Source organism: Amyelois transitella, chromosome 27 (genome assembly GCF_032362555.1).
Source record: "Amyelois transitella isolate CPQ chromosome 27, ilAmyTran1.1, whole genome shotgun sequence".
In the NCBI taxonomy this organism is placed as follows: domain Eukaryota; kingdom Metazoa; phylum Arthropoda; class Insecta; order Lepidoptera; family Pyralidae; genus Amyelois; species Amyelois transitella.
In genome coordinates, this window is record NC_083530.1 from 2,518,497 (window position 1) to 2,546,328 (window position 27,832).

The 27,832-nt window shown below is 36.6% G+C and overlaps 3 protein-coding genes across 4 annotated transcripts in view; 2 read left to right on the plus strand and 1 right to left on the minus strand.

The window, feature by feature from the left end:
- LOC106142144 (uncharacterized) overlaps positions 1–11,848 on the plus strand; it is a 24,356-nt gene extending 12,508 nt beyond the window's left edge. The window contains exons 13-19 of one of the 2 annotated variants that reach the window (XM_060952099.1): positions 4,606–4,661; positions 5,163–5,235; positions 6,983–7,104; positions 7,684–7,773; positions 8,995–9,054; positions 9,494–9,659; positions 10,009–11,848. In XM_060952099.1, the coding sequence (XP_060808082.1) occupies positions 4,606–4,661; positions 5,163–5,235; positions 6,983–7,104; positions 7,684–7,773; positions 8,995–9,054; positions 9,494–9,659; positions 10,009–10,880 (1,439 nt within the window). In that variant the 3' untranslated portion in view covers positions 10,881–11,848. Of the gene's footprint in view, positions 1–32; positions 3,354–4,605; positions 4,662–5,162; positions 5,236–6,982; positions 7,105–7,683; positions 7,774–8,994; positions 9,055–9,493; positions 9,660–10,008 lie in introns of those variants that run through there. The other variant, XR_009657440.1, reaches the window with a different exon arrangement.
- On the minus strand, positions 11,831–27,649 carry LOC106142146 (dynein regulatory complex protein 8). Its single transcript, XM_013343790.2, has 6 exons — positions 27,522–27,649; positions 27,322–27,435; positions 26,998–27,121; positions 26,060–26,186; positions 24,459–24,542; positions 11,831–11,961 (listed from the first exon to the last, which is right to left on the minus strand). The coding sequence occupies exons 1-6, from the start codon at positions 27,544–27,546 to the stop codon at positions 11,920–11,922; spliced, it is 516 nt and encodes a 171-aa protein (XP_013199244.1). The 5' UTR covers positions 27,547–27,649; the 3' UTR covers positions 11,831–11,919.
- Positions 13,051–23,898, plus strand: LOC106142145 (uncharacterized). Its single transcript, XM_013343789.2, has 8 exons — positions 13,051–13,284; positions 15,544–15,639; positions 16,382–17,186; positions 18,070–18,149; positions 18,601–19,122; positions 21,499–21,666; positions 22,456–22,624; positions 23,069–23,898. The coding sequence occupies exons 1-8, from the start codon at positions 13,213–13,215 to the stop codon at positions 23,725–23,727; spliced, it is 2,571 nt and encodes an 856-aa protein (XP_013199243.2). The 5' UTR covers positions 13,051–13,212; the 3' UTR covers positions 23,728–23,898.
- Positions 27,650–27,832: the final 183 nt, after the last annotated feature.

Genomic DNA, 27,832 nt, shown 5'->3' on the forward strand with positions numbered 1-27,832 from the left:
TAGATTCAAATTTCTATTTCGTACATAAACAGTTTCAGAATGGACCGCAACCCCCGTCGACTTAGCCAATCAAATGGCGATACAGCAAATGTACGGTACCGTACCCCAAATGGTTATGAATCCGTTCGTTCCAGTAATGCCAACGTTCCAGGCGCCAGCGCCTGTCCCGCCGCCGAGCTACCAACATAACGATCTGCCGACACCGGAAGACAAAGACGGATTGCATTTGTATTTATGCAAAGACACTTTCAACTTTTTTTTGAGTAGTGAGGTCAACGACCTCAAAGAGTTTCTCGTGTCCGAAATTTTTAATACAACGGCAACGAATAACTGGGCTCCGTCGTTCGTTTTCATAGGTCTACAAACGCCGCAACGTTACGAGTTGGTCACTCAGGATCCTAACGCGAAAAATTGGTTGTTGAATCTGGACTTTAGCGGGTTCAAAAACTTCAATGTTTTAGTTTACACCAGCGAGGAATTGTGGTACGAGAGAGTGGCTATTTGGCTGCCGGGACACTCCAAGTGTAGGTACATAGAACCGTTTGCGAAATTACAGTTGCAGAATAGGAAATTGTTGGGTGTCGATATAGGTAAGTGGAAGTTCGTTAGGAGCATCGTCACGGACAAGGGGACAAGGCTTTATGTAGATGTTCCACCTTCCGCAGCCCGCGCCCTCGAAGATAAGAAGACCTTGAGCTATGAGTTGCAACAAGTCAGCGCTTTTACTAAAGCTAGCGCAGTCGATAAAGCCGCTTTCGATTCGGGTCTAACCGAGCGATACACTGTAGACGATACTGCCATACAGTCAGCTATTCAAAACTCGCCAATGCCGACTTTGAAAAACGAATTGGATTTCGTCAAAATCACCGTGAAAGGATACAAAACTCTAACTGTGACAGACGCTAGGAAGATCAAGGATATGTTGGTTTTTGAGTTGTTCAAGTATTTGAGGTTAGGTGGTCAAAGCAGTACAGATTTTATTAAGTACGGCCTCTGTCTACCGTGTTACTTCGGCGTGGTGCCGGCAAACGAAGAGTCTAAGAAATGGTTGATACAGTTGAATATGGGTAATTTATATCGTCGCCCGATAGTTATAATAGGCGGTGAGGAACAAAACGTGAAGCGAATACCATTAAAAGCGTACATTTCAGGTTGTTGGCCGCAAAGGACAATGGCGTACGTGTTCGAGCGTATAAAGCAGAGTAATAAGGGTGTGAAAGGTCTACATTTTAATTTGTGGAAGCCTACAAGGTTGGATATAAGTGATTCATATGTGAAACTGTTGATTATGATTGATATGGAGTCGGTGGAGACTTTGGCCTCGTTGAGGTTCAGCTTGGATTATTTAGACGAGCATTGCGACAACGATGTAAAGACGATTACGTTTAAATCTGATGAGGGTATAGATAGGCTGTTGGAAATGATTCAGGAGTACAAGGCTGAGCAGAGCGATAGTTATGTTGTGGCCAATATGGATATACAGTCGTCTGAGACGGATGATGATATAATTTGCTTGGGAGAGGCGACGGACGAAGATTGACATGTTTAAACGTGTTCGTACGATTGAAATGAATTCTCGTTTTTAGATAGCACTTAACAGGTTTAGTGGTTTTTAGGTTATGTTAAGTTCTTGTTTATTTGTATGTTGAAGTCAGCGTTTGAACATTGTCACATCGTGTGTTCGTTATAGCAATTTCTTTCTGACATAAGGTTACAACAAGCGAATAAAATTTATTGTAAATTTTGCACTGCACGTTGTCGTCCAATCACGATTCATTAGTTGAACTCAGAATAGTTTTCATACTATGAAGAAGGTTACTATTTTCTTTATATCTTTCAGAATAGGTTCAATTATTTGTGAGTTAATTAATTTAATTCAGGTTTCTTCTTCTTGCCTTCTTCGTCCTTTAGTCCCAGTTGCATTCTCACCACTCTGGAGAGGAGCTCGGGGTATGCCTTTGACCATAGATCCTGGATTGGTTAAGTCAGGTTTTTACACGAAGCGACTACCGTCTGACCTCCTGTGGGAACCTAACCCGTATTGGATTGATCATGGTTACACATTTAGTTGCCTTAAAGTGCATGTTTCCTCACGATGTTCTCTGTCACCATAAGAGCATCGGTTAGTATTCAAACTAATGTACGTACATAACTTCGAAAATAGTCATTGGGCGGGGTGAGATTCGAACCTGTGCCTTTTTGCGCCACACGCATTTTTAACCGCACCTTACCGATTCCACCGCCAATGCTCCTCAACGACCACAGATTTTTATCTTGTGTTTCTAAAATATTAGAATAAACATCATTAAACTTCTTCATGTGGAAAACTGGTTTGTCTGGGTTCAATCTTGTGAATACCATTATGTAAAAGTACATACATACATACATAAACTCACGCCTCTTTCCCGGAGGGGTAGGCAGAGACTACCTCTTTCCACTTGCCACGAAAAAAGTAAATATGTAAAAGTAAGGTGTTCAAATTGTAATTAATAAAATACCTACTGAGAAATAAGTGTTGTTATTTTTTTATTGTAATTGGAGGTTGAGGAATTCTTCAAACTATAGCTGCTGCTTTTTAAAAACGTACTGTTTCAAATGACGATAGTCTTAAAAAATGCTTTTTTTAACAGCGACAAAATTACTATGACAAATGGTATTTGACAACTGTCAAATTGTTCTGCCTTGCTGTAAGCGCGTAGGGAAGTGATTGCTAGAAGCTATTATCGATTATGTGAAAAGAACATTTCGTTGAAGTCAAATCAAGTCCGCATTAAAACATATTACTTAATCTTTATAAAAAAAGCATTGAAGTTCGAAAGAAGTAGACCATTAAATGAACATTTAGCTCCAAATAATTATGTTACAGCTTGCTGGTACTTTAAAAAAAATAAACAATAGTATTTATCTACGACATCAGTCGACTAATATTCTTATTTATCTATCTTGCCTAAATCTTTTTAAATATTTGCTTTATCATAAAAAACTTGTAATTAAAACTCCAAAACATAACAACACATTTTTGTTTAAGCGAAAAAGATAGACTTCAAATTTATTATTTGAAAAGCTGTAAGTAGTGTCGTATGTTTTTATCAAAGGTAAGTTTATATTTCTTATATTTGTACGAGTATTAATAACTTACATATAAAATTTTCATAAGTGTTATAATTACCAGTTTGAAATTTTGTTTTCAGGGTTCTAATGAGTTTCAGATCTTAGCAAAAAACCCTGGATCAAATCTAGCAGTTTATAACGTTTACGTCTATGTGCTTACGGAGAAGACAGAGCCTCGCCTATTTTCGTCACTGAATACTGCATTTCAGTGCGCGTTGGTAGCTCGAAGTAAAATCCAAAAGGTAAGAATTAGGATAAGAATTTTATTATCTTTACAGATTTCGGTAAACGTGTAATCAGATATGGCGAAATGCAGAAAAGCAGAAAAATGTTTATTTTTATCTTATTTAAGAGTAGCGCCGACGCCGAAAGTTTCCTAGTGCCTTAAAGCAGGTAAACCACCTCCAGAATTTTCGTGATGCGGATTTTTACAGATTGGTAGCATAATAAACTTTATAGGTATTAACATAGAATGCATATTTGTCTTCCCGTGAAGCTGAATCGTGCTTGCAATAATGCCTTTGATCAGGTGAGTTCGTATTGTGAAATCTTGGGTTGTCAATCGGCCGCCAGTCCTATCAGGATTGAAGTAGTTGTAGTCATTTAATCTTTTTTTGACTACTGCTGTCCACAAATAGGCCATTTGGGTTTTAGCCCTTTGTATCAACCTCTTTATTGGCTTCCTAAGAAAGCGAAATACTTCGGATCTTCTGTAGCAGGCGGTACTATATACAGATTGGCTTTCTACACACTTTTTTTATATACAATGTGACAAAATTTATTTGAATTTAACATTTGTTTAATAAATCGATTCTCTAATCACGTGGTTTCTGACAAGATACTTTAGAACCACTCCAAATAATTCATGGCTAAAATGTAGCCGTAGCTTCGGAGGCTGGTTACAGAGTGATGACTGATGACTAAAGATCGGAATAGGTAGATTGAATTGGGGTCAATGAACTGAAACGTATATATTAATATGGATTATTAAGATTTTTTCCGGAACTTTTACAGGTGGGATGAAGAATATATTAGTGGTACCTGTTATCCCCCGACTTCGTTCATGTAAATAATTGTAGTCCTATGTTACTCGCGGACAATGTAGTTTACTGTAAGTGTAAGTACTGAAATGGAATCCCGGAAAAGAGGCTTATCCATGTTATGCTTTCTATGGTAATTCATGATGCAAGTACATCAAATCAATCTACCTATTCCGATCTCTGGTGATGAGGCTCTGGGTAGGAGTCCTTGGTGCGCCTTTTTGACCATATCTTTGCTTTGTAAGTATCTCATGATAAAAGTATACCAACTTTGAAACTATAGTATCATAACCAGTTAGGAAAAATTGTCAAATCTTTCGTAGTTGGTTAAAAACGTGGATCAATGGGTGAAATCTGTGATACAGGCCCGTCTGGTGAAATCTATGTTGAGAGTCTGTGTAAATATTGATTGATTGATGATTTAATTAATTCTTTTTTGTATGTGTTGTTTTAGACAAAGTCACCGCGGCTCTACCTCCGAGATATCGCACTGTGGAATACCAAAACAAGGTTTGAACTTAATTTTAATCATAATGGCTCTTGTTCTTCTTAATCCACACTATTAATAATGATAAAAGATTTGTATTTTAACGAATTAACTCAAAAACTATTGAACTGATTTTCATTAAATTTGGTACTTCAGATAGAATAAGATTTTCTGGAAATTCGCACGGAAGCTTTTTTATTATACAAACAAAAACATACGAGTATATCTTTTATTTTTAATCGCAAAGAGATGATTTGTAGTACGATTTTCGTGAACGATTCGACAAAGATTAAATTAATAAATTATAATTATGTCCTTACATACATACATACATATAATCACGTCTATATCCCTTGCGGGTTAGACAGAGCCAACAGTCTTGTAAAGACTGATAGGCCACGTTCAGCTTTTTGGCTTTAAGATAGAATTGAGATTCAAATAATGACAGGTTGCTAGCCCATCGCCTTAAAGAAGAATCCCAAGTTTATAAGCCTACCCCTTAGTTCATTAAATATATTTTTCAGACCACTGTGCGCCGGGTTCCTACAGGGGACCCTCATATAAGGTCAAGAGAGGTCAACGGGCCGTCTCCACCAGGTATTATGATGTTAAGCAATCCTTACCAATATTATAAATGAGATACTTTCGCAGTTTATTTGTTTGTTCACGCGGCATCTACTGAAACAATCTTCTTGAAATTTGGCGATAAACGTAAATAAGAGTCTGGAGAAGGTCATAGGGTACTTTTCTTCCCGGTAAAAACTATTGTTCCCGTGAGATTTTCGGAACACCTGTATCCTTTTTGGAGGTGGCGCTGAACTACGGGTAAATAGCTAGTTATTTAAAAAAAGAACAATATATCTTTGAACCTTATTATCTTTTTAATAGGCGATGAACTAGCAACCTATCACTAATTGGATCTCAGTGCTAACATTAAGCCATACAGCTGCGGGTGTTCAAAGCCTTTTCTAAACACTCTTGGCTCTGTAAGGGATGAAGATGTGATTTTTATGTGTGTTAATTTTTCAATAAAATTTGACGGTCTCTGTGACACCGGAGGTCCCGGGTTCGAATACCGGTCAGGGCATGATGAGAAAATAATCTTTTTCTGATTGGCCTGGGACTTAGATGTTTATCTATATAAGTATTTATTATAATATACATATAGTATCGTTGGGTTAGTATCGCGTAACACAAGTCTCGAACTTACTTCGAGACTAACTCAATCTGTGTAATTTGTCCCGTATTTATTTTAATTCCTGCTGTTAGTTCCGGTTATGATGTAATACGGGGGTGTTCACAATGAAACAACCAGGAAGTTATAGGTTCGATGACAAACAGTAACTGACTTTATTATTGATTAAACAAGTTTATACACATCCTACTACTATTATAAAGGCGAAAGTTTGTATGGATGTATGGATGTTTGTTACTCTTTCACGCAAAAACTACTGAACCGATTACCATGAAATTTGGTATATAGGTAGCTGAAGACCCAGAATAACACATAGGCTACTTTTTATCCCAGAGTTCCCGCGGGATTGATAGGGTTTCCATGCGGACGAAGTCGCGGGCGGCCTCTAGTATTTTAAATAAAACATAGAATGGTGGTGGAGGTGCTACGTAGGTTGTTTATCTAGATCTCTTAATCTAGTTTATAACAGACAATGAACTAATACAATAAGGTTACATAGATTTATTGAGGGCTTGTGTCGTCACACTACACGGTTACATTGTCACCACTCTGAAGAGGAACCCGAGGTTTGCCCTGGACCAAGAACACTGTATTCTATGAGTCAGGTTTTTACACGAAGCGACTCCCATCTGACCTCCTAATGGATCATGGTTACACATGCAATATCCTGAAGGTTTTCTCACGTTGTTTTCCCTCACCGTAAGAGCATCGGTTAGCACTCAAACTAGTGTACATAACTCAGGAAAGAGTCATTGGCCGAGGTGGGATTTGAACTTGTGCCCACGCGCATTATTACCTACATGCATGCATGCATTTTAACCGGGCACCTTAATCATTAGACCACATACATACATACACACATACATACATATGGTCATGTCTATATCCCTTGCGGGGTAGACAGAGCCAACAGTCTTGAAAAGACTGAATGGCCACGTTCAGCTATTTAGCTTAATGATAGAATTGAGATTCAAATAGTGACAGTTTGCCTTAAAAATCCTAAGTTTGTAAGCCTATTCCTTAGTCGCCTTTTACGACATACAGGGGAAAGAGATGGAACAGTCCTATTCTTTTTGTATTGGTGCCGGGAACCACACGGCACTGAAGGTTAAATTTTAATCTGTGTTCATAAATACTTATTTGTTCCAGCGCCACCGAAGATAACTGAACAGTCTACCCCTCGGCCGAAGCCGGAAGACCACCACAGCTATAAGCTCAACCCGCTCATGTCTCGAATGATCGATGTGGAACTTCAAGATGTTATGACGCAGGTACCTACATTGATTATATATGTGTATGTATGTATACATATATATACATAGATATAAGCCGTCTATATCCCATACAGAATAGACAGAGCCAGTCTTGAAAAGACTGAATGGCCACGTTCAGCTGTACGGCTTTATAATGGAATTGAGATTCAAATAATGACAGGTTTCAAGCTCATCGCTTAAAAGAAGAATTCCAAGTTTATAAGCCTATCCCTAAGTCGCCTTTTTCGACATCCATGGGAAAGATATGGAGTGGTCCTATTCTTTAGTGGCGGGTTTAGGTTTATTATTATAATAAAAGTCCGGTTGACTGGAAGAGATCCCTTCATGGGATAAGTCCGCCATTGCAAGCGATTTATTTCTTTTATAACTATATCTTGTAACTGTGTAAATTTCTGTGCAATAAAGATGAAAATGAAAAATGAAAAAGAAATTTATTCTTTAACTTACAATATGGTAAATAACAAAAGTGTTTGAAGTCTCCTGTTAAGTATGTAATACCTGTGTTAAGAGACTCAAGATCTCCGACTCAAGAAAGATATTACAAACAAACAAACAAACATCTTTCTCTGAACACAGGTATGGCAATCGTTGCCTCCTCCCAAAACTGACGCGGACAAGCTCGTCGCCAAGCAGTTCCGCACGGACGCCGGACAGACCCTCAGAAATGTGAGTAATCTACTTATATATACTAATATTATAAAGCTGAAGAGTTTGTTTGTTTGTTTGTTTGAACGCGCTAATCTTAGGAGCTACTGGTTCGACTTCTTTTTGCGTTGAATAGACCATTTATCGAGGAAGGCTTTAGGCTATATAACATCACGCTGCAACTATTAGAAATAATGGAAAATGTGAAAAAAAACGAGCAAAATTATTCCTTCTTGAGTGCTTCAATGATGCCCAAAATAACTATTCCACGCGGACGTATTCACGGGCACAGCTAGTGTTCTTATTTATAAAATTCACACAATGTTCGTTCCCGTACTCCTCCAAAACGGCTTGACCGATTCTCTTTATATTTTGTGAGCATATTGAGTAGGTCTGAGAATCGGCCAACATTTATTTGTCATACCCCTTAGTGGTAATGGTTGTCCACCTTTAACATTATTTTTTTAACTAGAAATTAATTACTATTTATATGGCAAAACAACGCAGCTAGTATTGTTTTTAATAGTGTATTGGTTTACAAACAGTTTTACATTATAGCTATCATATAAACATACATACATACATATGGTCACGTTTATATCCCTTGCGGGGTAGACAGAGCCAATAGTCTTGAAAAGACTGAATGGCCACGTTCATCTATTTGGCTTAATGATAGAATTGAGATTCAAATAGTGACAGGTTGATAGCCCACCGCCTAAAACGAGAATCCCAAGTTTATACGTATCCGTTAGTCGCCTTTTACGACATCCATGGGAAAGAGATGAAGTGGTCCTATTCTTTTTTATATGCCAGGAACCACACGTTTACACACAAATAAGTTCGAGGCTTGTGTTATAAGATACTAACTCAACGATTTTTAATAAACTGTACTGTATTTTGTTAATACATACAACATAAACCACGCCTCTTTCCCATAAGGGTAGGCAGAGACTACATCTTTCCACTTGCCACGATCCCTGCATATTTTTTCGCTTCATCTATTACAATTCTCTTGAACTGATGTAGGCCTCCCCACTCTTAACAGTCCCATTCGCAGTCTGTTTAATTATTTGCTTAGTCGACCTGCTTTCATTCATCCTCTCGACATGACCAAAACTATCTAAGCATTCCCTTTTCTATTCTCTTAAATTTTTTTTAATACATACATACATAAAATCACGCCTCTTTCTCGGACGGGTAGGCAGAGACTACCTCTTTTTTTTAATAATGGAAATTTTACAGGTGTTAGGCCTTAACGTGACGAAGAGGCTACTGAACGTGTTCAACAAGTTGACACTGAGAGTAAGTGTAGTCTGAGTTTTTTTTTTTTTTGCTTACTTTTTTTAAAATTCCTCTTTGATTTTGCTCACTTTATTTAATCTTTATTTATTATTTATTGTAACAATTACGATTTGTAAAGTACAAAAGGTAGGCGGACTTAGTGCTAATAGCATTATCTTACATTTCTACCATTGGGTGAGAGAGAGATAGAGAAAGAGAACCTTTGTGTTTAATAATTAAAGGGTAATTATAATTTGTATGTATAAGTTTGATCCTGATTTATACATACATATAATTACGTCTATATCCCTTGCGGGTTAGACAGAGCCAACAGTCTTGAAAGACTGATAAGCCACGTTCAGCTGTTTGGCTTGATGATAGAATTTTCGTCTATATATATTCGATTCGTCTATTATTTCTTTATTTTTAATTTATTTTTCTATGGATTTCGTTCAAACAGATCGAATTCAGCGTAGTCCCGTCTCGCGTGAGCCTCCGTGCGTTCCTAAAGAAGTATAGCTTCGTGTCTTTCAAAAGGATCCAAGACACTCAAAGATGTTTCAATGCGCAAGTGAAATCTATACAGGACTTCGATAAACTGTGCAATACGAAGGACCTTTATTGCGGTAAGTGGTCATATTTAAATCTTACGTACATATAATCACGTCTTTTTTCCTTGCGAGGCAGACAGAGTTAACAGTCTTAAAAAGACTGAAAGACCACGTTCAATTTCCATGGCTTAATAATGGAATTGAGATTCAAATAGTGACAGGTTGCTAGCCCATATTCAAATCTTAGCCGAATTAAAAGTGTCTTCTTCCTCCTGTTGTTATGCATGAGTTTTATTTATGTACTTATAAATATTTATATAATAAACCTTTTTTTTGTTACTGTTTATACTATATTCTTATCTCTAAAGGGTTTTAAAAAATCCAGTACATAAATCAGTGATTATGATTTCAATTTTTTTTTCAGGTGTATCAAAACTGTTCGTTACGCCATGCTACAAATTCACCCAACATCCAGACAAACTTGAAACTACTTTCACTAAATCCATAAAGAGTATTTTTGAAGAAGAAAATATAGATCTAGCTGAACAATTTGATGAAATTGAATCTCCTGTAAAAGAGAAAGCAAAACCTATTACACCAAATGCTAAAACTGTGAAAGCCCATAATATAAGCCAAGTGAAAACTTCAAATAATGCTAAATCTACGCAATCAAAGCCTAATACACCGCAAACTAAGCCTAGTCAGGCTAAACCTGCTAATGTTAAAACTGTATCTAAACCTAGCAATCAAAATGAAGGAATACAAGTAAAACCTACACAAGTTAAAAATACTCAGGGTAATAATACACAAGATTCCAAAACGCCCGTTACGCCTACACAGGTTAAAACACAAGTAAATCAACAGGCAAAAACTAATACAACACCAGCTCAAAAAACGGCAGCACAAGCGAAACTTGCCCAATTTAATAGGCTTGCCCAGGCAAAAACTGCCCAAACTACCCAAGCAAAATCTCAAACTACTCAAGCAAAATCTGCTCAAACTACCCAAGCAAAATCTGCTCAAACTACCCAAGCAAAATCTGCCCAAGCTACTAACCAAGCAAAAACTGCCCAATCTATTCTCCAAGCTAAGGCAAATACTAAAACTCAGGGCAAACAACCTAATGCAAAATCCACACCAACCACATCACAAGAGGCAAAAAAGAAATCGCCCAATAAAATTAAGAAGTCTTTTGAGGAAAAAGGTGACTTCGAAGAATTGGACGATAGTGATATATTGGCTTTGATGTCTGGCGGCATTGTGTTGGACGAATGCAGCGGCTCTGATGAAGAATGACGACTAAATTGGAGAGCCACGGTGAAGAAATGAAAATTGGGGTGCGATACTCTATGTATGTACGAGTATGTACTATTGCGGCGTACGGCAATATTCGAGGGCGCAGAATAGCGTAAGCAACCACCGAATTCAACTAATTAAAAACTCAATAAAATAACGACCTTATTAGAAGAACCAAATGGTATCCTGCTATCTCACTCTATACTAAAATAGCGGACAGTTCAGTTCGCGGGTTCAAATGCCGCGCTCGATGGTCTCGATTGCTCAAATATTATCGCGTCATACCAAATTAGACTTCTATGCAGATACCTCGGTGTAACTAATAAAAGGGGCAATGTACTGTTTATGTTCTTAATTTATAGGTTTATTTTCTATATCAAACTAAGTCGCAAACCTTTAGTTATTGGTTAAAGACGATTTTTCAATTTCCATGTGCAAAAACTCAACCGTTTAATAAAAATGGTGATAACATTTCTTCTTTAGAACTATTTTAGGATCTAAGTTTAATTTTTTTTTTAATATGTTCTAAATCTGTTTAGGATACTAATTGTAGTTTTATTTTAAAATACTAGCCTATGAATGTTATGCGAAGTCCTATATTGTTTCACATATTTTGCTGTCATAATTTGAATAACGTTAGTAGAAAAATAGTTTAAAAAACTAACTACTAAAAGGCATAATTGCCTTCAAAATTTTAGGGACACAAAATGTAGGTAATGTATTTATCTTTTGAATATTATATTCCATTCAATAGTTTCTGTAAAAGGAATATATGCTATTAATTAACATTTAGTGTCGTTTTACATTGGGGTAGCTATGTACCTACTTTTTGTTTATTTTTAAATGTATAGTTAAAATGTATTATAGGATAGGGTTTAAAATTGAAACTAAAAAAGACATGATAGTAAAATGTCCTTTATATAGTCACTAGAAGATTTACAATAAATAAACGCTGGATGAAAACATGATTGTTGCTTTTTCTTTGCTACGTGTAAGAGAGTATTTATTAGAGTATTTTGTTCCTTCAGTGGAATTGCAATTATTTCGGCGGTTCCGTAGTCTCGACTACTTCATCCTCAACCTGAGAAAGAGATTATGCTATTAATTTTTTTATAGATTACAACATTATAGGCAGTTATTAGCCTTTTCCATAGTGTAGAACCACACATAATTTTGTACATATGCTAAAACTACTTATTTGGTAAATTTTGATGGTGTTACAGAATAAGACTCGGGAAAATAAAAGGAGCTAACAAATTTAGAAAAAGATAATGAATGTTTTTTGGTATGTACTATAAAAATTGTTTATTATTTTTGCGAAGAAGCTAAAGGGTGGTTATAAATAGGGGATGCAAATTTTTATTAGGTAGGTACTGGCTGTTGATGTCGCGGGCAAAAGATACTAACAAAATCTCTTTATCCTTTTTGTAAATCCCAGGTAAGTACAACCTCACCATTATGGAGAGGAGCCCGGAGTACGCCCCTTGACCATGATCCTGAATTGGGTGTTTCATTCGTTTACACGAACGACTCCCATCTGCCCTCGGTAACTTTTTTGCAGTTAACCTAACTCATAATGGATCATGGTTAAAACTCTTGTAACACAAAATATCTAACGTTAATCAGTTTTGCGTAGCCCTCAATAGATCTGAAGCACGGCGTTTCTTCGGAGCAGCCGCTTCTAATCTCTTCCGTTCTGCTTCCATCTCATCAGCGATGTTGTATACGTCTTTAGGCGCTACCTGGGTAAAGGCCATTGGTAAGGGATTGATTAGGAGAATACGAAGGTGTTCGAGGTAAAGTAGATATAGAATTAACATGAGTAGGGAGGGATAAAGGAAGGATAGCTCATTCGGCAGAATAGTACCAGATTACAAGTGTTCAAATAACCGATGCTTAAATGGTGAAGAATTATCGTGTGACGTTAAAAACGCACTGCTCATTTCTGTCTTAAAATATATGATATTGATGCCATCATTAACCCATTTCCAGTCCCTGATATAAGATAAGGCCCCACGGAATGGCTTTGAAAAATTCTATGGAGAATTTTTGATAGAAATTTAAAGGAAAATAAAAAAAAAGTTTATTTGGAACGCGGTGAAAATAAAAAAAAGGCTGCCAGCTGATCTGTCACTGTCAGTTAATTTCTTTGACACTCGATTGCTCTTCGATTGACATTCACTTCACATAAATTCACTCACTTCGCCGTCAAGCCGATAGCTGATTTAATTTGTTGCTGATTTTGCCGACTTTTTTGGGAGCGTCTTCTGCATTTTACTTTTGGAATCTGTAAAATATTCCAAATCCATTTATTATTTCCAAGCCTTCAAGTATGCGGCCGTTTCATCAGAATTCTATGGCCGGGAGAAGCGGTGGCAGTGGTCCAATGTCGGAACACTTACGTGTAAGTATTCATAAAAATCGATTTATTACTTTCTCCATTTTCTCATGAGAAAACACCACGAAAGAACCACTTGATTTTAAGTTTTCTGCTTTTATTGTTTCCGTTATATATAATATGAAATCATCGTCATGTCGTTTGTTACGCTTGCGTTCTTTCTGAGATAACAACGGTTCTATTTATGTCTACTATGGAGTCGTGAAAAAAACACCACGATTCACTGGTAGTGTTTTGACTTGACAAAGTATCATTTATTTTAATATTAAAGAAAACTTTCAACATCCTCATGGAATTTGTGGTCAGAGTGTTGAGATACATGAAATTTTTGAAGCCATGAAACATTTAAGAAGGCTAAAAAATTTATTGTCACATGCAACTTTGTTGTGTATATTTGAAATGTCACAAATTCAATGCATAATCGGTTAGAGAATCATAAGCACTAGGTTGGACGATGGTTTACATATTTTTATGGATCTTGTGTTATATCTAGGTATACATACTAATTTTACAAAGAGGTAAAGTTTGTTACTTTGATTGAATATAATTTTATTACTTTTTAGATCTTATATTAGGTAGGGTAGGTTAGTTAGGCTAGGTAAGTACTCATACTAATATTATTGAGAGGTTACATTAAATAAGTATATTTTTATTTCTTTATAGTTCTTTGCATACATACATACATACATATGATCACGTCTTTATCCCTTACGGGGTAGACAGAGCCAACAGTCTTGAAAAGACTGATAGGCCACGTTCAGCTGTTTGGCTTAATGATAGAATTGAGATTCAAATAGTGACGGGTTGCTAGCCCATCGCCTAGAAGAAGAATCCCAAGTTTATAAGCCTATCCCTTAGTCGCCTTTTACGACATCCATGGGAACGAGATTTTTTTTTTTTTGGTGCCGGGAACCACACGGCACTTCTTTCTTTGTACTTATTTAATTTTATTTATCATAATAAAGGTAATACAAAATAGAAACAATCACCAAACAAACAAATACATTTAATCAAAATTACCACCCTGGACTGCACCCGGCTCAAAAGTACCCATTAAACTTGCCGCATTCCCTCTTTGGATAGCTATGGAGAGCCTTTGCACCAGGTACCATCCCGAGCGGTAGTCATAACCACGTGCCCTTAAACGCCGTCCTATCTCACCAATAAAGAGCCTCGCCTGAGGACACCATGGACCGGCTGTTTCTACAGCCACCGGAACAAACTCATACTGAGTTGTTAGAACCGAGTATTTATTAATCTTTTGTTCAGCAGCCATCTTAGCGGCTGCGCCGGGTGTACGCTCAGTGTTAGTGAGATAGGACGCCGCATACGTGCTTAACGCAAGTCGCGTCCCACAACAGGCAACATTCTTTGTTACATCTAGAAAGTTCTTTGTTATATCTAGATATTCATACTTATTTTATAAAGAGGTAAAATTTGTTACTTTGATTGTTTGTTTGTAAGGGCTAATTATTGGAAACACTGAACAGATCATGAAAATTCATTCATAGTTAACCCGTGGTACGCCCCAAGCCCTAAAGCTGGAACTAACTTCATAGGCATTAATTCCTGAGTCAGGGCTTGGTTAGCAAACACATTATCTGTGGGTGTTATAGGCTATGTATATCTTTATCAAAATAACTCAAGGGCCATATAGGTACAGCTAGGTTATTATTATTTATTTATAAAAACACTAGCAGCTTAAAGCTGATGCGTTTATATCAGTGTACTTGTGTTTGTAAATGTTTTTCCAGTTATTTTTAAGTGTTTACACTTGGTGCCGTGCGGTTCCCGGCACCATTACAAAAAAGAATAGGACCACTCCATCTCTTTCCCAGGGATGTCGTAAAAGGCGACTAAGGGATAGGCTTATAAACTTGGGATTCCTCTTTAAGGCGATGGGCTAGCAACCTGTCACTATTTGAATCTCAATTCTATCTTAAAGCCAAATAGCTGAACGTGGCCTATCAGTCTTTACAAGACTGTTGGCTCTGTCTACCCCGCAAGGGATATAGACGTGAATATATGTATGTATGTTTACACTTGGAGCACTTAACACTGTCTCAGGTAAAGAGTTCCACATTTCCACGTCAATGTTTGGCTAAAGTGAGTTTTGGGGGTTGGTAATGCAGAGACTTAGTAAGTTTGTTGGAGGAGTTTGTTGGTTTCATGAAAATATTCATGTAGTAACATGAATATTTTTTACATTACACTTCATTAAAACCTTCATAGCGAAATGTTTAACATTTGAAGTAATATTTGTAGGACCTGGATCTCGAGTTAGAGCTTCTGAAACGCAAACGTGAGATGATCGAGAAACAACAAAGCTTGCTGAACCAGCAGCAAGCCTTTAACAGACAGGTAAGTTTGATTTATTGATGTACACAAAATAAATAAAAAAAACAGAGCATAAGTTTGCTGTGATGGTAGAAACCTACATTTGAAGTAATAAAGTCGGATTCTGCCCTTGTTTCCCACAGTCATCAAATCATGATGGTCTTTTGTAATTGCACTTATATGGGACAAGGTAGGTCCGAGTTTTAAATCTCAGCCAGGGCATTATGAGAAACAAACTTTTTCTGATTGGTCTGGGTCTTGATTGTTTATATTTGTTTTCTATTTATGATCATACAAAAGAATCTTACAAAACATTCAGATATTATACTAAGCATACCAAAAACACAAAGGTTTGAGATTATACTAAGAATTAAGTTAACATTGGTAAAAAGTATTTGTTATATGTATGTATGTCATGACAATGACATGTCTCATGAGTTATTCTGTAAATATTTATTTACACAGACTATTGTTCAAAATAAAATTATGTAGAAAATATTACAGCGAAATGATTCAGTCATTTCATTATTTACATTTAAATTAAGAAGTGTCCTCGGAAATTAGACATTAATGTGTATCAAATCAAAACATATCCAACAGGGTTTGAAACATTGTGCATTCATTGTGTTGAAACATTTTCATAATGAAATGTATTTATATGAAATGTTTTGACCAATGAAGAAACTCGCACGCAATGCATGCAATGAAAAATCATGCCCATTTTTATATGGGCCAGATTTAACCATATTTTTATATACCATTTCAGAGCTATAATTATGACCAACCTCAGTCATACAGAAACCAGCAATACGAGGATGGTCCACAGTTCTCCAGCATCTCTCGGGGATTCTCTGGATCCAGTAGAGACTTTTCCGTCTCCGCTTTCTCCAATCTTTACGACGAGCCCCAACCATCGCGCGACCGCTTTCCCAAGCAGTCCGCCAAAAAGCGCCTCGGAGATTACGTGTGGCCCGAATCACCGGCCAAACGTCAATCCTTCAATCCGTCGCCGATTGGCATATTAACAAAATATGTGCCCCATTCAGAAAGGTCAGGCTTTGTGTCCAAAAATAAGGCTAGCAAGCCTAGGCCCAGTCAGCGGTTTAAAGATGAACCTCAGAAACCTAGACCTAACGATTTCAAGCCGAATAAAGTGACCAAACCTTATAAAACGGCTAATGCAAACGTTCCACACGCCACAAACGCCCCTAAGAAAGACGTTGGCGACACGATTCTTTACCCCGACCGGGTCCCAACGCAGCAAATGGCCGGCCGCCTGGAGTTGGCTCTAGGCAATATCCTCAAGTCCGTGAAGGATAAATATGGGAAAATCCCGGAATACGCTCACTGTTTCACAGAAAGCGCCCTTAGACAAGTGAAACAGTCGATTCGTGAGCGTATACGAGAGGTCATGCTCGGCAAACCAGTCGGCGGGATTCAACAAATTATGAAGGAATACCGCATTAAGTATCCCGTCGAAACAGATGAGGACTTTGTGCAAATAAGCATCAAGAAAGACTTTTCTGTGAGCAAGGCCAGAAACACCAAATTTACTTTAGCTTCAGCTACAGGTAGTGCTACATTTTTTTTTTGATGCTACTTCAAGTTTCTTGGAGACTTAAATTGGTATTGGTAAAAACTTGTTATGTCAAGTTACATACCTTAGCCACTGCTTATTGTAAGAACTCTAGTTCTGATACGTAATCTGTCGAAGAAAATGTCGGACGACTGTTCTTAAAAGCGCGTCACTACATTATCGCTAGTCGATTTCTTCCCTCGTTTTTCGACATGTTCTATTCATATTTCATTGCTGTATTGAATTAGTCTGTCGCTTTGCCGGCCTCTTCGCTCCTCGCCATTTCGTCTGATTGCAAACTCTACGGTACGGTACTGTCGCTAAAACTTCGCCTGTAGCGTTTTGTCGGACCAAATCCGCCTTAAAATTTGGTGACATTTGATCCATACATCGTAGACGTCGTGAAAGGCCCTGCATGAAAGCAAAGCGTGATCCGTCAAGCAGCAACGAAAGTGACTAGCATAGACTATCATCAATGTACTCTGTACATAATTGATTAGTCGACTCGAAACTCGACGAAGGGATTATCAATTCGGCGAAAATGTATGAACGCTTAAAACCAAACCTTTGCTAAAGTGATCACACCTTAACCTGTTCTTTTAAATACATTCTTTAGATATGGTCTGGCGTAGTAATTTATCTTTTATTCCACTTGTTTTCGCCCAGAACCACAATACCTTGTAATTTTCCTCAAATTAAAATTAAATCCTTAGGACACCTGCTTCTTTATCTAAGTGCCAATTTTCAACGCTTTTTGTCCTGTTGTTTTTGCTTTGTCATATGATCAGTTGTTCCTTTCATAAACCCACGGAGTAGATATATTCTTGATAAATTAAAAATATGTTTTTTAGAATGCTAACAATATTCTTATATTTCAGCGATCGTGAATCCATTCGCTTACTTCAAGAGGAATTATACTCGATTGTTGTCCGTGACGCTGAATAAAATGTTTAACAAGGTAAGAAACTTATTTAAGTACATATTTTTTTTTATAATTTTTATACAAATAAGAATAGGACCACTCCATCTCGTTCCCATGGATGTCGTAAAAGGCGACTAAGGGATAGGCTTATAAACTTAGGATTCTTCTTTTAGGCGATGGGCTAGCAACCCGTCACTATTTGAATCTCAATTCTATCATTAAGCCAAACAGCTGAACGTGGCCTATCAGTCTTTTCAAGACTGTTGGCTCTGTCTACCCCGTAAGGGATAAAGACGTGATCATATGTATGTATGTATGTTTTTTTTTATTGTACAACGTATTCGTGTCGCAATCATATTTTAACAGACATTTAAATATTATAAAATTGAGATTCTAACGCTTTAATATTGAATAGAGTTAAATATTTTAGTTATGCGCCAAATACCAAAACGATATTGGTATTATTTACATTATTTTATTCTTTCAGCTTGAAGCTATTGCTAGAGAGGAGAGTGAAAAAATCTTGGAAGCGCAATCCAAAGAAGACAATACTAAAACAAGTGCTGAAACCGCGAATGCCAAAAACGTAACTGAAGAGATTAAAGAAGAGTCTAAAGTTGATAAACCAAAAGAAATTCAGGACTCTAATGAAAATGCAGAAAACTGTAATGAAAATTCCGGAAGCATTAATGAAAATGCCGCAAGCTCTAATGAAATTACTGTACGTTCTAATGAAATAGCCGAAAACTCTAGTGAAAATGCTGATACCACTTATGAAAATGACGAGATTGTTAATGAAAATACAGAAGCCCTTAAAAAGGAAGCCGAGAATACGATAGATGATACTAAAACACCTACAGTTGAAGATAAACCAAGGAAAACCAAAAATACTGAAAATCAATATGAGTTTGATAAAAGTTCAGAAGAGTTTTTACGACAAAAGTTCGACACCATGATGGATGAGTTGATGCCGAAAAAGCTTGCTTTTTGGATGCCCAAAATGAAGTCGGTATGTATAGTAGAACCGCCTAAATGAGTCCTCGCCCGCGGAGTACAGGGGCGCGGGGGTATGACGACGAAGGGGAACGAAAGAGGTGCGGGCGGCGGTCGAGCGTAGCGTGTAATACAAGGGGCGAAATGTTACTGGACATTTCTTGAGATATGTGACGTCATAGTGGTTAGCGGCAAACAGGTGAAGATTTTTATTAAAAAAATAATAATGGCTATACAAAATTTGAATGAAACAACTGTAAACTATACAACGTGTTCCTTTTGTTATCCCATAACTCCATGGTATCAACGAGACCACGTACATGAATTAAATAGCATAAGCATTTTTCGATTATTGTTATTTTCAAATTTTTATTTTTCATACAAAACAATTCGATAAAAATGTGATTTTATGATATATAGGTATGATATGTAGGTAAAAAAAAGGTAATAAAGTTATGTATGTAATATTTATTTATGCAAAATTTATCAAAATTATAAATCAATCACTTATGTCCATAATATCACTATCACTGGAACTTGATTCTTCACTTTCACAACAGCCATCATCAGAATCATCAGAATCGTCTTGCACATTAATAATAAAATCAACAACTTCATCTAGGACTCCATCATGTTTGCAATATTCGTCTTCGATTTTAATCACGTGTTTAACACAATTCTCCCATTTCTCTTTGGGATATTCAGCAAATAATCTCTCTAATATTTCTTTTTTCTGGTCCAAATTAGAGTCGATACTTTTTTGTGCTAATTGTCCTTTGATATCACCCCAGACCAACTCAATTGGGTTCAGGTCTGGGTGATATGGAGGCAAACGCAATACTTCGTGTCCGTTTCTTTTCAATACCTCGTCAATTTTGTAAATATCTTCTGTGAAATTACTTTTAATTAATTTATATAAGTCATCCTTTCTAAGTTTTTCATCAAAAGGCACGTTATGTCGTCGTAGCCATTCTTGCATAGTTGGCTTGGTAGAAGCCATAGTTGGCTTTTTCTCTTCTCGAACCGAATGATAAGCTGCGTTGTCCATTACTATGACAGAATTTTGCGGTATATTAGGCATGAGCTTTTCATTTATCCATTTACTGAAATTTGCGAAATTCATAGAATCGTGATAATCACCTGTTTTACATTTGGATTTGAATATCACAAGGGCTCCGTCTACAAATCCAATTTGACCTCCACAATGTACGATGATCAAACGGTCCCCTTTACCAATATGAGATAGAACGCCAAGTTCATCCTTTGATTGCCAACATTTTGAAACGTTATGAGACGCGTTTACATAAGTTTCGTCAAGGTATAAAATATGTCTTCCTTCTCTACGATATTTTTTAATAGTATTTAGGTATTTCCACCTCCACGATGTGATATTTGGCTGTTCGATAAGGAGTTTCCTTTTAGATCCGCATTTCTTAAATTTAAAACCTAGATCATGTAATAATAGCCTTAAATATTCCCTGCCGCAGTGTAATATATTCTCTTCTCTAAGTACAGCGTTCAAAGTTTTCAGAGTAGGTATTTTTTTGAAAATTGTGTAAAACTGAGTGACTTTTCTTCTTACCACTCCTTTTGTGAAATCGTCTATTTCCACTCTTTTTCTACGAACCTGTTTTGGTTTTCTCGGTGATTTAAATCTCTCGTTGTCATTTAATGCTTTCCCTTGTTGTACAATTCTAGATACAGTCTTTTCTGATAGTCCAGTAACTTCTGCTACAGTTTTATTTAAAGGTATATCTTGTTTATATTCATCAGAATTTGGGTCGAGTTTCTTTTTTCTAAAATATTCATATACGTTAAACGCCATTTGTTTGCACTGACTATTAATTCTATGTCCGAAAATATTTCGACTCATCTTGAGAATGTAATCTCATGTATAATTTTCACAAGGCGTCCGCAACTGTCAACACGTGTGATCGCTAACCGCGTAGCGAGCGAACTGAGTTTTTACAAGAATGCGCCCGCCGCCCGCACCTCTCTCGGTCCCCTTCGTCGTCATACCCCCGCGCCCCTGTACTCCGCGGGCGAGGACTCATTTAGGCGGTTCTACTATAGTTATCTTCCAAAACACAGTAGACAGTTGAATAGTACTCTTAATTTAAAATGAAAATGGCAAAGTTTATTTTAAAAGCACATTGAAAATTATGGTAAAAGATCTACACTTGAATAGTAGTATTCTTGATTTTGATAGAAGACAGTTTGTCCTTTTCATTCATGTAAATTTGGTTTTAAGCAACATTGAAAAAATATATAAATTATGGTTAATAAGATGGATCATAATAGTTACCGTACACTAAAAAAATGTGTGACAATTTTTTTTTTCAAATTACAAAAAAAAATTATAAAATTAACTTCTTGTATACATTTCTTACAGCAAATATTAAAAGTATTGTCACACGACATTGAATTTGAAAAGATGAAACAGACTATTATTAATGAGACTAACCAACTAATGAGCGTGTCCAGTGTGCCCGAAGAGCCAGTTTCTGATGTCGGCGTGGTAGAAGAGAACAAGAAAAACAAACTCGACTATCACGTTAAGGTATGCACTGATTAATTACACACATACAAAGGTTAATCAATTTCAAGTTGCTGCAAGCAAAATATACAACAGGTGCAATTAATGCTGGCATTATCTGCCATTTGAACCTAAAGACCAAACTGAGGTGGATGTACAGGTGGTGAAATTACAGTAAAAAAAATTAAAGTATACATACATAACATCACGCCTCTTTCCCGGAGGGGTAGGCAGAGACTACCTCTTTCCACTTGCCACGATCTCTGCATACTTCCTTCGCTTCATCCACATTCATAACTCTCTTCATGCAAGTTCGGCGGTTTCGGGTACTTTTGACCTGACCCTTTATCAGGATATCTTTAATTTGATCAAGATACGTTCGTCTAGGTCTTCTCACTCCGACCTTTCCCTCCACACTCTCCCTGTATATCTGCTTAGTCAACCCGCTTTCATTTATAAATATATGTATAATAGTTTACAACTACATGTTTCCACTTGCCACTATCCTTGCATACTTTTTTCGCTTGTCAGTTTGGGTTACTCTTTGACCTTTCGCCAGGGCGTCCCTGATTAAATCAAGGTAGATTTTTCTAAGCCTTCCCTTTCCAACGTTCCCATCCTTGTATATTTTTTTAGTTATATCTCCATTTCATTTATTTGATCTGCTGTTCTATGGTAGATTTATAAGTTCTTATACAATCTGTTTGGTAAACTTAGTTGTTAATGTGTGCCGGAAGATCACACACAGACGTTATATAATACTAGTTGGGATTCTTAGCTGAAAAAACAGTAATAATAATAATTTCATTTCAGATCCAAGGCCGTCCATCGCTCCCAAAGAAGAGCCTGATGACGGAATTCCTCAAGAAATTCAACCCGAAGTTGATCAAGAAGATCAAGAACGTGAGGAACCTGCTGTATGTTGGCTTCGACAATAAGGAAGACTTTGATCGGATTGTGGCTGCGAATGGGACCATTATTGGTAAGATTTTGATCATATTTTTTTGTGTGTTACTGGAAAAGATGTATTTCAATCTTCAATCAACTGTATGAAAGATGTACAGATCAGAGCAAAAACGTCCGAGATTTTATCCGCTAATTTTAGATGTTTGCCTTTAATGTATAATATGCAATAAAGCACACAATCATTCTGTTAATTGTGAAATATTTAAGGCGTACATTATTGTAATACTTAATATTAATTTGGATACATCATTTAGCGGGATAATTGCTTTATAGATATAACGTCGAGAACGATAAAAAATAGATGGATTTATACAATTTAACAAAAATGTTAAGATATCAGTTAAAACCTGATGGTTTTGTGATGGGCTATGAATTATGGAATCTGCCTTCTAGCTGCAATTACAAAAAGAGAAGCTATCTTTTTTGCTATGAGTTTTTTCTAAAAAATAAATTGTTACAGGAACGGACAAGATCATCGTCAAAATAAGTACATGGGTGTCAAGTAAGAAAGAAAATACAGATACTCCTAATACATCAACCCTCTCAGATCATGACGTTACTATGAAGGATTTAGATAATAGTGGTCTTGTAAAAGACATAGACAGCACTACAGTGAATAATGGCAACACTATGAAAGAAGATAATGACAACACCATAAAAGAGCATAATGAAAACACTATAAAAGAAGATGCTGAAAACACTATGAAAGATTCTGACGAAAATCAAGTTGAACTGAATGATGTACTTGAACACCAAATAGATGAACTGCTCTCTTCTGTAAGAAATGAAGACCGCAGTTTTGAAGAAAGTAATGAGGCAGTTGCTGATGAAGAGAAAGGTGACGCGAATGTACAAGCTGCAAACGATGTTATGACTGAAGATAAACCTCAGGAAAGGAATTTAAGCGAAGTAAAACAAGAAAGCAATGAAGGTGAAAAGGGCAATGTGGTCACAGAAAACACTGAGGGTGATGAAGGGAAAGATAAAGTGGGAGAACTAAAGAATGAAGTTAAAGAAAATCCTAAGACTCCAGTCAGGGCGTCTTCAAGACTAGCAAACGCTCCTGCTACTCCAAGCTCTATTAGAACCAGAAGAGCAAGCAGACTTGCGCAAAATTAATTCCATATTTTATACTACCCTATGAAATGAAATACATAGATTATAGTGTTATATAGTTTATACTTTAATCTTTTAAATATAATAATATTATGAAATAAGCAACATGAAGTGTGAGTTTTTTGTTAGATCTTGATAAGGGTATCATCAATTGAGTATTGGTGAAGTTTTACTTGTATTTCAATAAATATGAATTAAGAAAATATTTTTTTTGTATAATTCAATACATTGACGTTATTCGCACAGTACGTATTAAGGCGAACAAATTTACGAACTTTGATAAGTAATAACCCATTAGGGCTTTCCACTCTTTTCATAAAGCAAGACAATAGGTAATCCAAAGCGATAGAAAGAGAAAAGGCATTATGTGAATAATTTACACACACGCGACTTTCATCTGAATACCGCATTGCTTAGCCCATATTGAATCATGGTTACACATCCAGTTGGCTGAATGTGCAAATTATCTCACGATGTTATGCCTCACTGTAAGAGCATCGGTTAACACCCAAACTAATGTACATAACTCCGAAAAGAATAAGCGTTACATGGCCGAGGTAGGATTTGAAGCTGTGCCCTGACGCGCTTACGCATTTTAGTCAGGAACCTTGACCGATAGTCCACCGACGGAACTTTTTACTCATACTAGGCAGTAAATGTGTTTTTTTCTCAATCTACATATCTGCTTGCTTCCTTCAATACAATAGGAAACATTCTACTTTATAAATACGTACCATGAGTTGATTGATGTAGTATTCGTAAGTGATCGTGTCAGTAACGGGATCCAGGGCAGTTTGCATCATCTCGTCGAATTCCTCCTGAAAAATATACCTAAATAGATATAAAATTTCATAGCTGGTTTACCATTATATGCAAAAAAAAAAACATTCCTTTTTCCGTATGGTTCCCAGTACTTTAGAAGGTGTATTAGCTGGACGTCGATTTCGCACGACGTCGATTTTATCGAGACCTACGCTTTTATTCGCATAAAATCGATCCAACAGTTATTACCTGGCTTTTCTTCGCATTACATCGATTCATCCAATAAAATTTTAAAACTTTATAAATTAAAAGAATCTACAATGTTTTTGCAGTACAATCGAGCGAAAAAAGAATATATATAGGTAGGTAATAAGGAAGTATACAGAGATCGTGGCAATGGAAAGAGGTAGTCTCTGCCTACCCCTCCGGTAAAGAGGCGTGATTTTTATGTATGTAGGTAATAATAATTTTGTTGTATTCTTTTAAATGTGTAGGTTCCTGCACCTTCCATGCAAGTATTTATGAAAACTTAAATATTACATAGTACAAACAGCTCTAACAGCACACGACGTTGAACACACGAGAGAACTGCGCTTGGTTTAGAAATTTCCTGTCGTCCTATTGGAGGATGACAGTCGTACGACTAAATGTCGAACCAATGATAATAGGAGATAACGGTGATAAAAAAATCACATTTTTTAAATGTTCTACCTAGCTTTGATTATGTTAGTCGTGTTCCTATTAATACTTATATTTTTTTTAAAGGTTTAAGGAGTAAAATTTTAGTCCTAAACCTTTGTAAAAATCTATGCGTCTGGGATTTTTAAGCTAACGGCTTCTAAACTAAATCTTTCCAATGTCTCTGGATAATTAAACAAAGGTCGCATCTGTTTATTTAACGTTATATTACCTGTTGATTGAAATATAAAAATTTAAATAAAAATGTTGTGTTTGACTGTACCTTTCTTATGTTGGAAAGTAGTAAAACAATAGAATCCACTTTATGAGAATACAATCATAAGCGGATCGACGTCAAGAGAATGCAAACACGGATGGATCGACGTTGTGCGAAATCGACGTCCAGCGAATACACCCTTTAGAATAGGACCACTCCATCTCTTTGCCATGGATATCGATAAAGGTGACTAAAGGAGTAAAAACTACTTAGTGCAGCTTTTACCATAATCCAATATGGGTTAGGTTCCCTTGCGAAGGTTGCGCAAGTCAAATGGGAGTCGTTTACGTAAATAACCTGACGTTAAGTATATACCTATTACCCCAACAAGATAAAAGCTCCAAGATAGAGAGAAATAGTCGATGGAAACAATAGCGCGACGCCGTTTTTATCGCGCTAAAACTAGCTGTTTCGTTTTTCATTAAGACGTAAAACGAGACAGTGATAGTTTTTCGCGTGCTTTACTACGGGAGTTGGATCATAGTTAACGTCGCATCCCAGAATCCTCTCCAGAGGCGAAGATGTAGCCAGAATTAACGCCAGGCTGATGAATATTAAAAACTTTCTACGACATCTGCGCTATTTCTAGTCCAAGCTAACGTGTCCAAATACTCTCACCTGCGTGAAAGGCTCCCCTTCTTCCATCATGAGCTGAGTGAACCGCTCCTTGGTCAAGTAACCGCGACCCTCAGGATCGAAGTATCTGAACGCCGCTAGCAACATCTCTGCGTTGGCTGGGTAAAACCTGTAGATTTTTTTTCCCATTATGGTGCTGACGGAAGACCAGCGTTGTGGTATATACCACAGCTAATGCTGAGGAGGGCCATTTTGGTACAAACATTTCTTTTTTCTTAAATCATCTATATTGTAAGTACAAAAATATAATCACGTTTTATCATCGCTTACAGGTTAGACAGAGGCAAGAGTCTTGAAAAGACAGAAAGGCTATGTTCAGCTGTATGGCTTAATGATGGAATTTAAATCCAAACAGTGACTTGGTTGCTAGCCCATCACCTAAATAAATCCCAATATTGATTCACTGGTCTAACTAAAGTGGCCTGTGAGTCTGTAACAAGACTGTTAGCTTTGTCTACCCCGTGGTAAAAGAATAAAGACTAATAAATTAGTACAGGTGAATGTGTCGTCAGAACACCATGGTTATCATCACCATCAGTATAGGCAACCATAACAATTTTATATTGCATCTTAACTTTTATTCTCTTTGACAGCTTCAAACTGCAGACTATACCCATTGCAAGACATCGACATATGGACATAGTATTTAATTTTTTACATTTTTCTAATTACTATGCAAGAAATAGACAATCTCTTTTCTTATGCAATATTTACCTAGTAATCTGATTCTACCTACTTTGTTTTTAGTATGTCACAATGTAGTAGGTAGGTAATGTAGTTACGAAGGTAGTTCCTAATAGTTACAAGAACAATAATGTCATTTTATGATATTATATTATTCCAATTCCTATGGTACCCTCAAAGCTTTTATTTCATTTCACAACCCTTAAAATCAACACTCAAGACATTTGTTTCCTTACCTGTGCTCTAACATAACTTTGCACATATATGGTAAGAATGTTACAAGCGGTACATTTCCTGTAGCCTCCTTGTTTTCTGTGGCAAGAATTACCTCTTGAATCTCTGCCTCTGTAGGACAGCAACCTGAAAACATCCAGTATCCCTCACCTGGTAGACTGAACCATTCATGAAATTTTTTTCACCGTTTAAAAGTATCACTGCCTATGAATGTACGAGTGAAGCTATGCCTGGCCGTAAGAAGTCCGGCCATAATGTGCAGGTATCCTCAAGAAACTTAAAATTTTCGACCGATAGACGTAATGTAAGGTTCCGTCCGTATTTACCTAGAGACCGTAGAATAGTACCAATTTCTCTAACATCAACCACTTGCTTGCCAGAGTGGTCGAACACTTCGAAAGCTTCTATTATTTTCTTTTCCAGTTCATTGTTTGGTTGGACTGTAAAATAAAAATATTCATTCACGAAATAAGAAACCCTTCTATTTTAACACAATATTAATAATCAAACAATTTGGAAAATATACTTTTAGGTTCTTCTTTCCGGGCCATTATAATTAAATAAAGAGATTCAAAAATAATATCAAGGTAAACAGTAAAAAATACTTTAAATAATATAAATAATAAAACATTTCGTATCTAAGCGACAAACCCGCCATAATTTTTTTTTTTCTATTACTTCTTTCCATATAGAAGAGGTAGGGTCAAGAATTATACGGCCTAATGATAAAGAATAATCAAAAAGTAACCAACCAATCTAGGACAAACTCATGAATTTTGTTAAATTTTATAAACCTACCTACTTTGATCAATAACTTACAAAATTAAATTTGTTGTG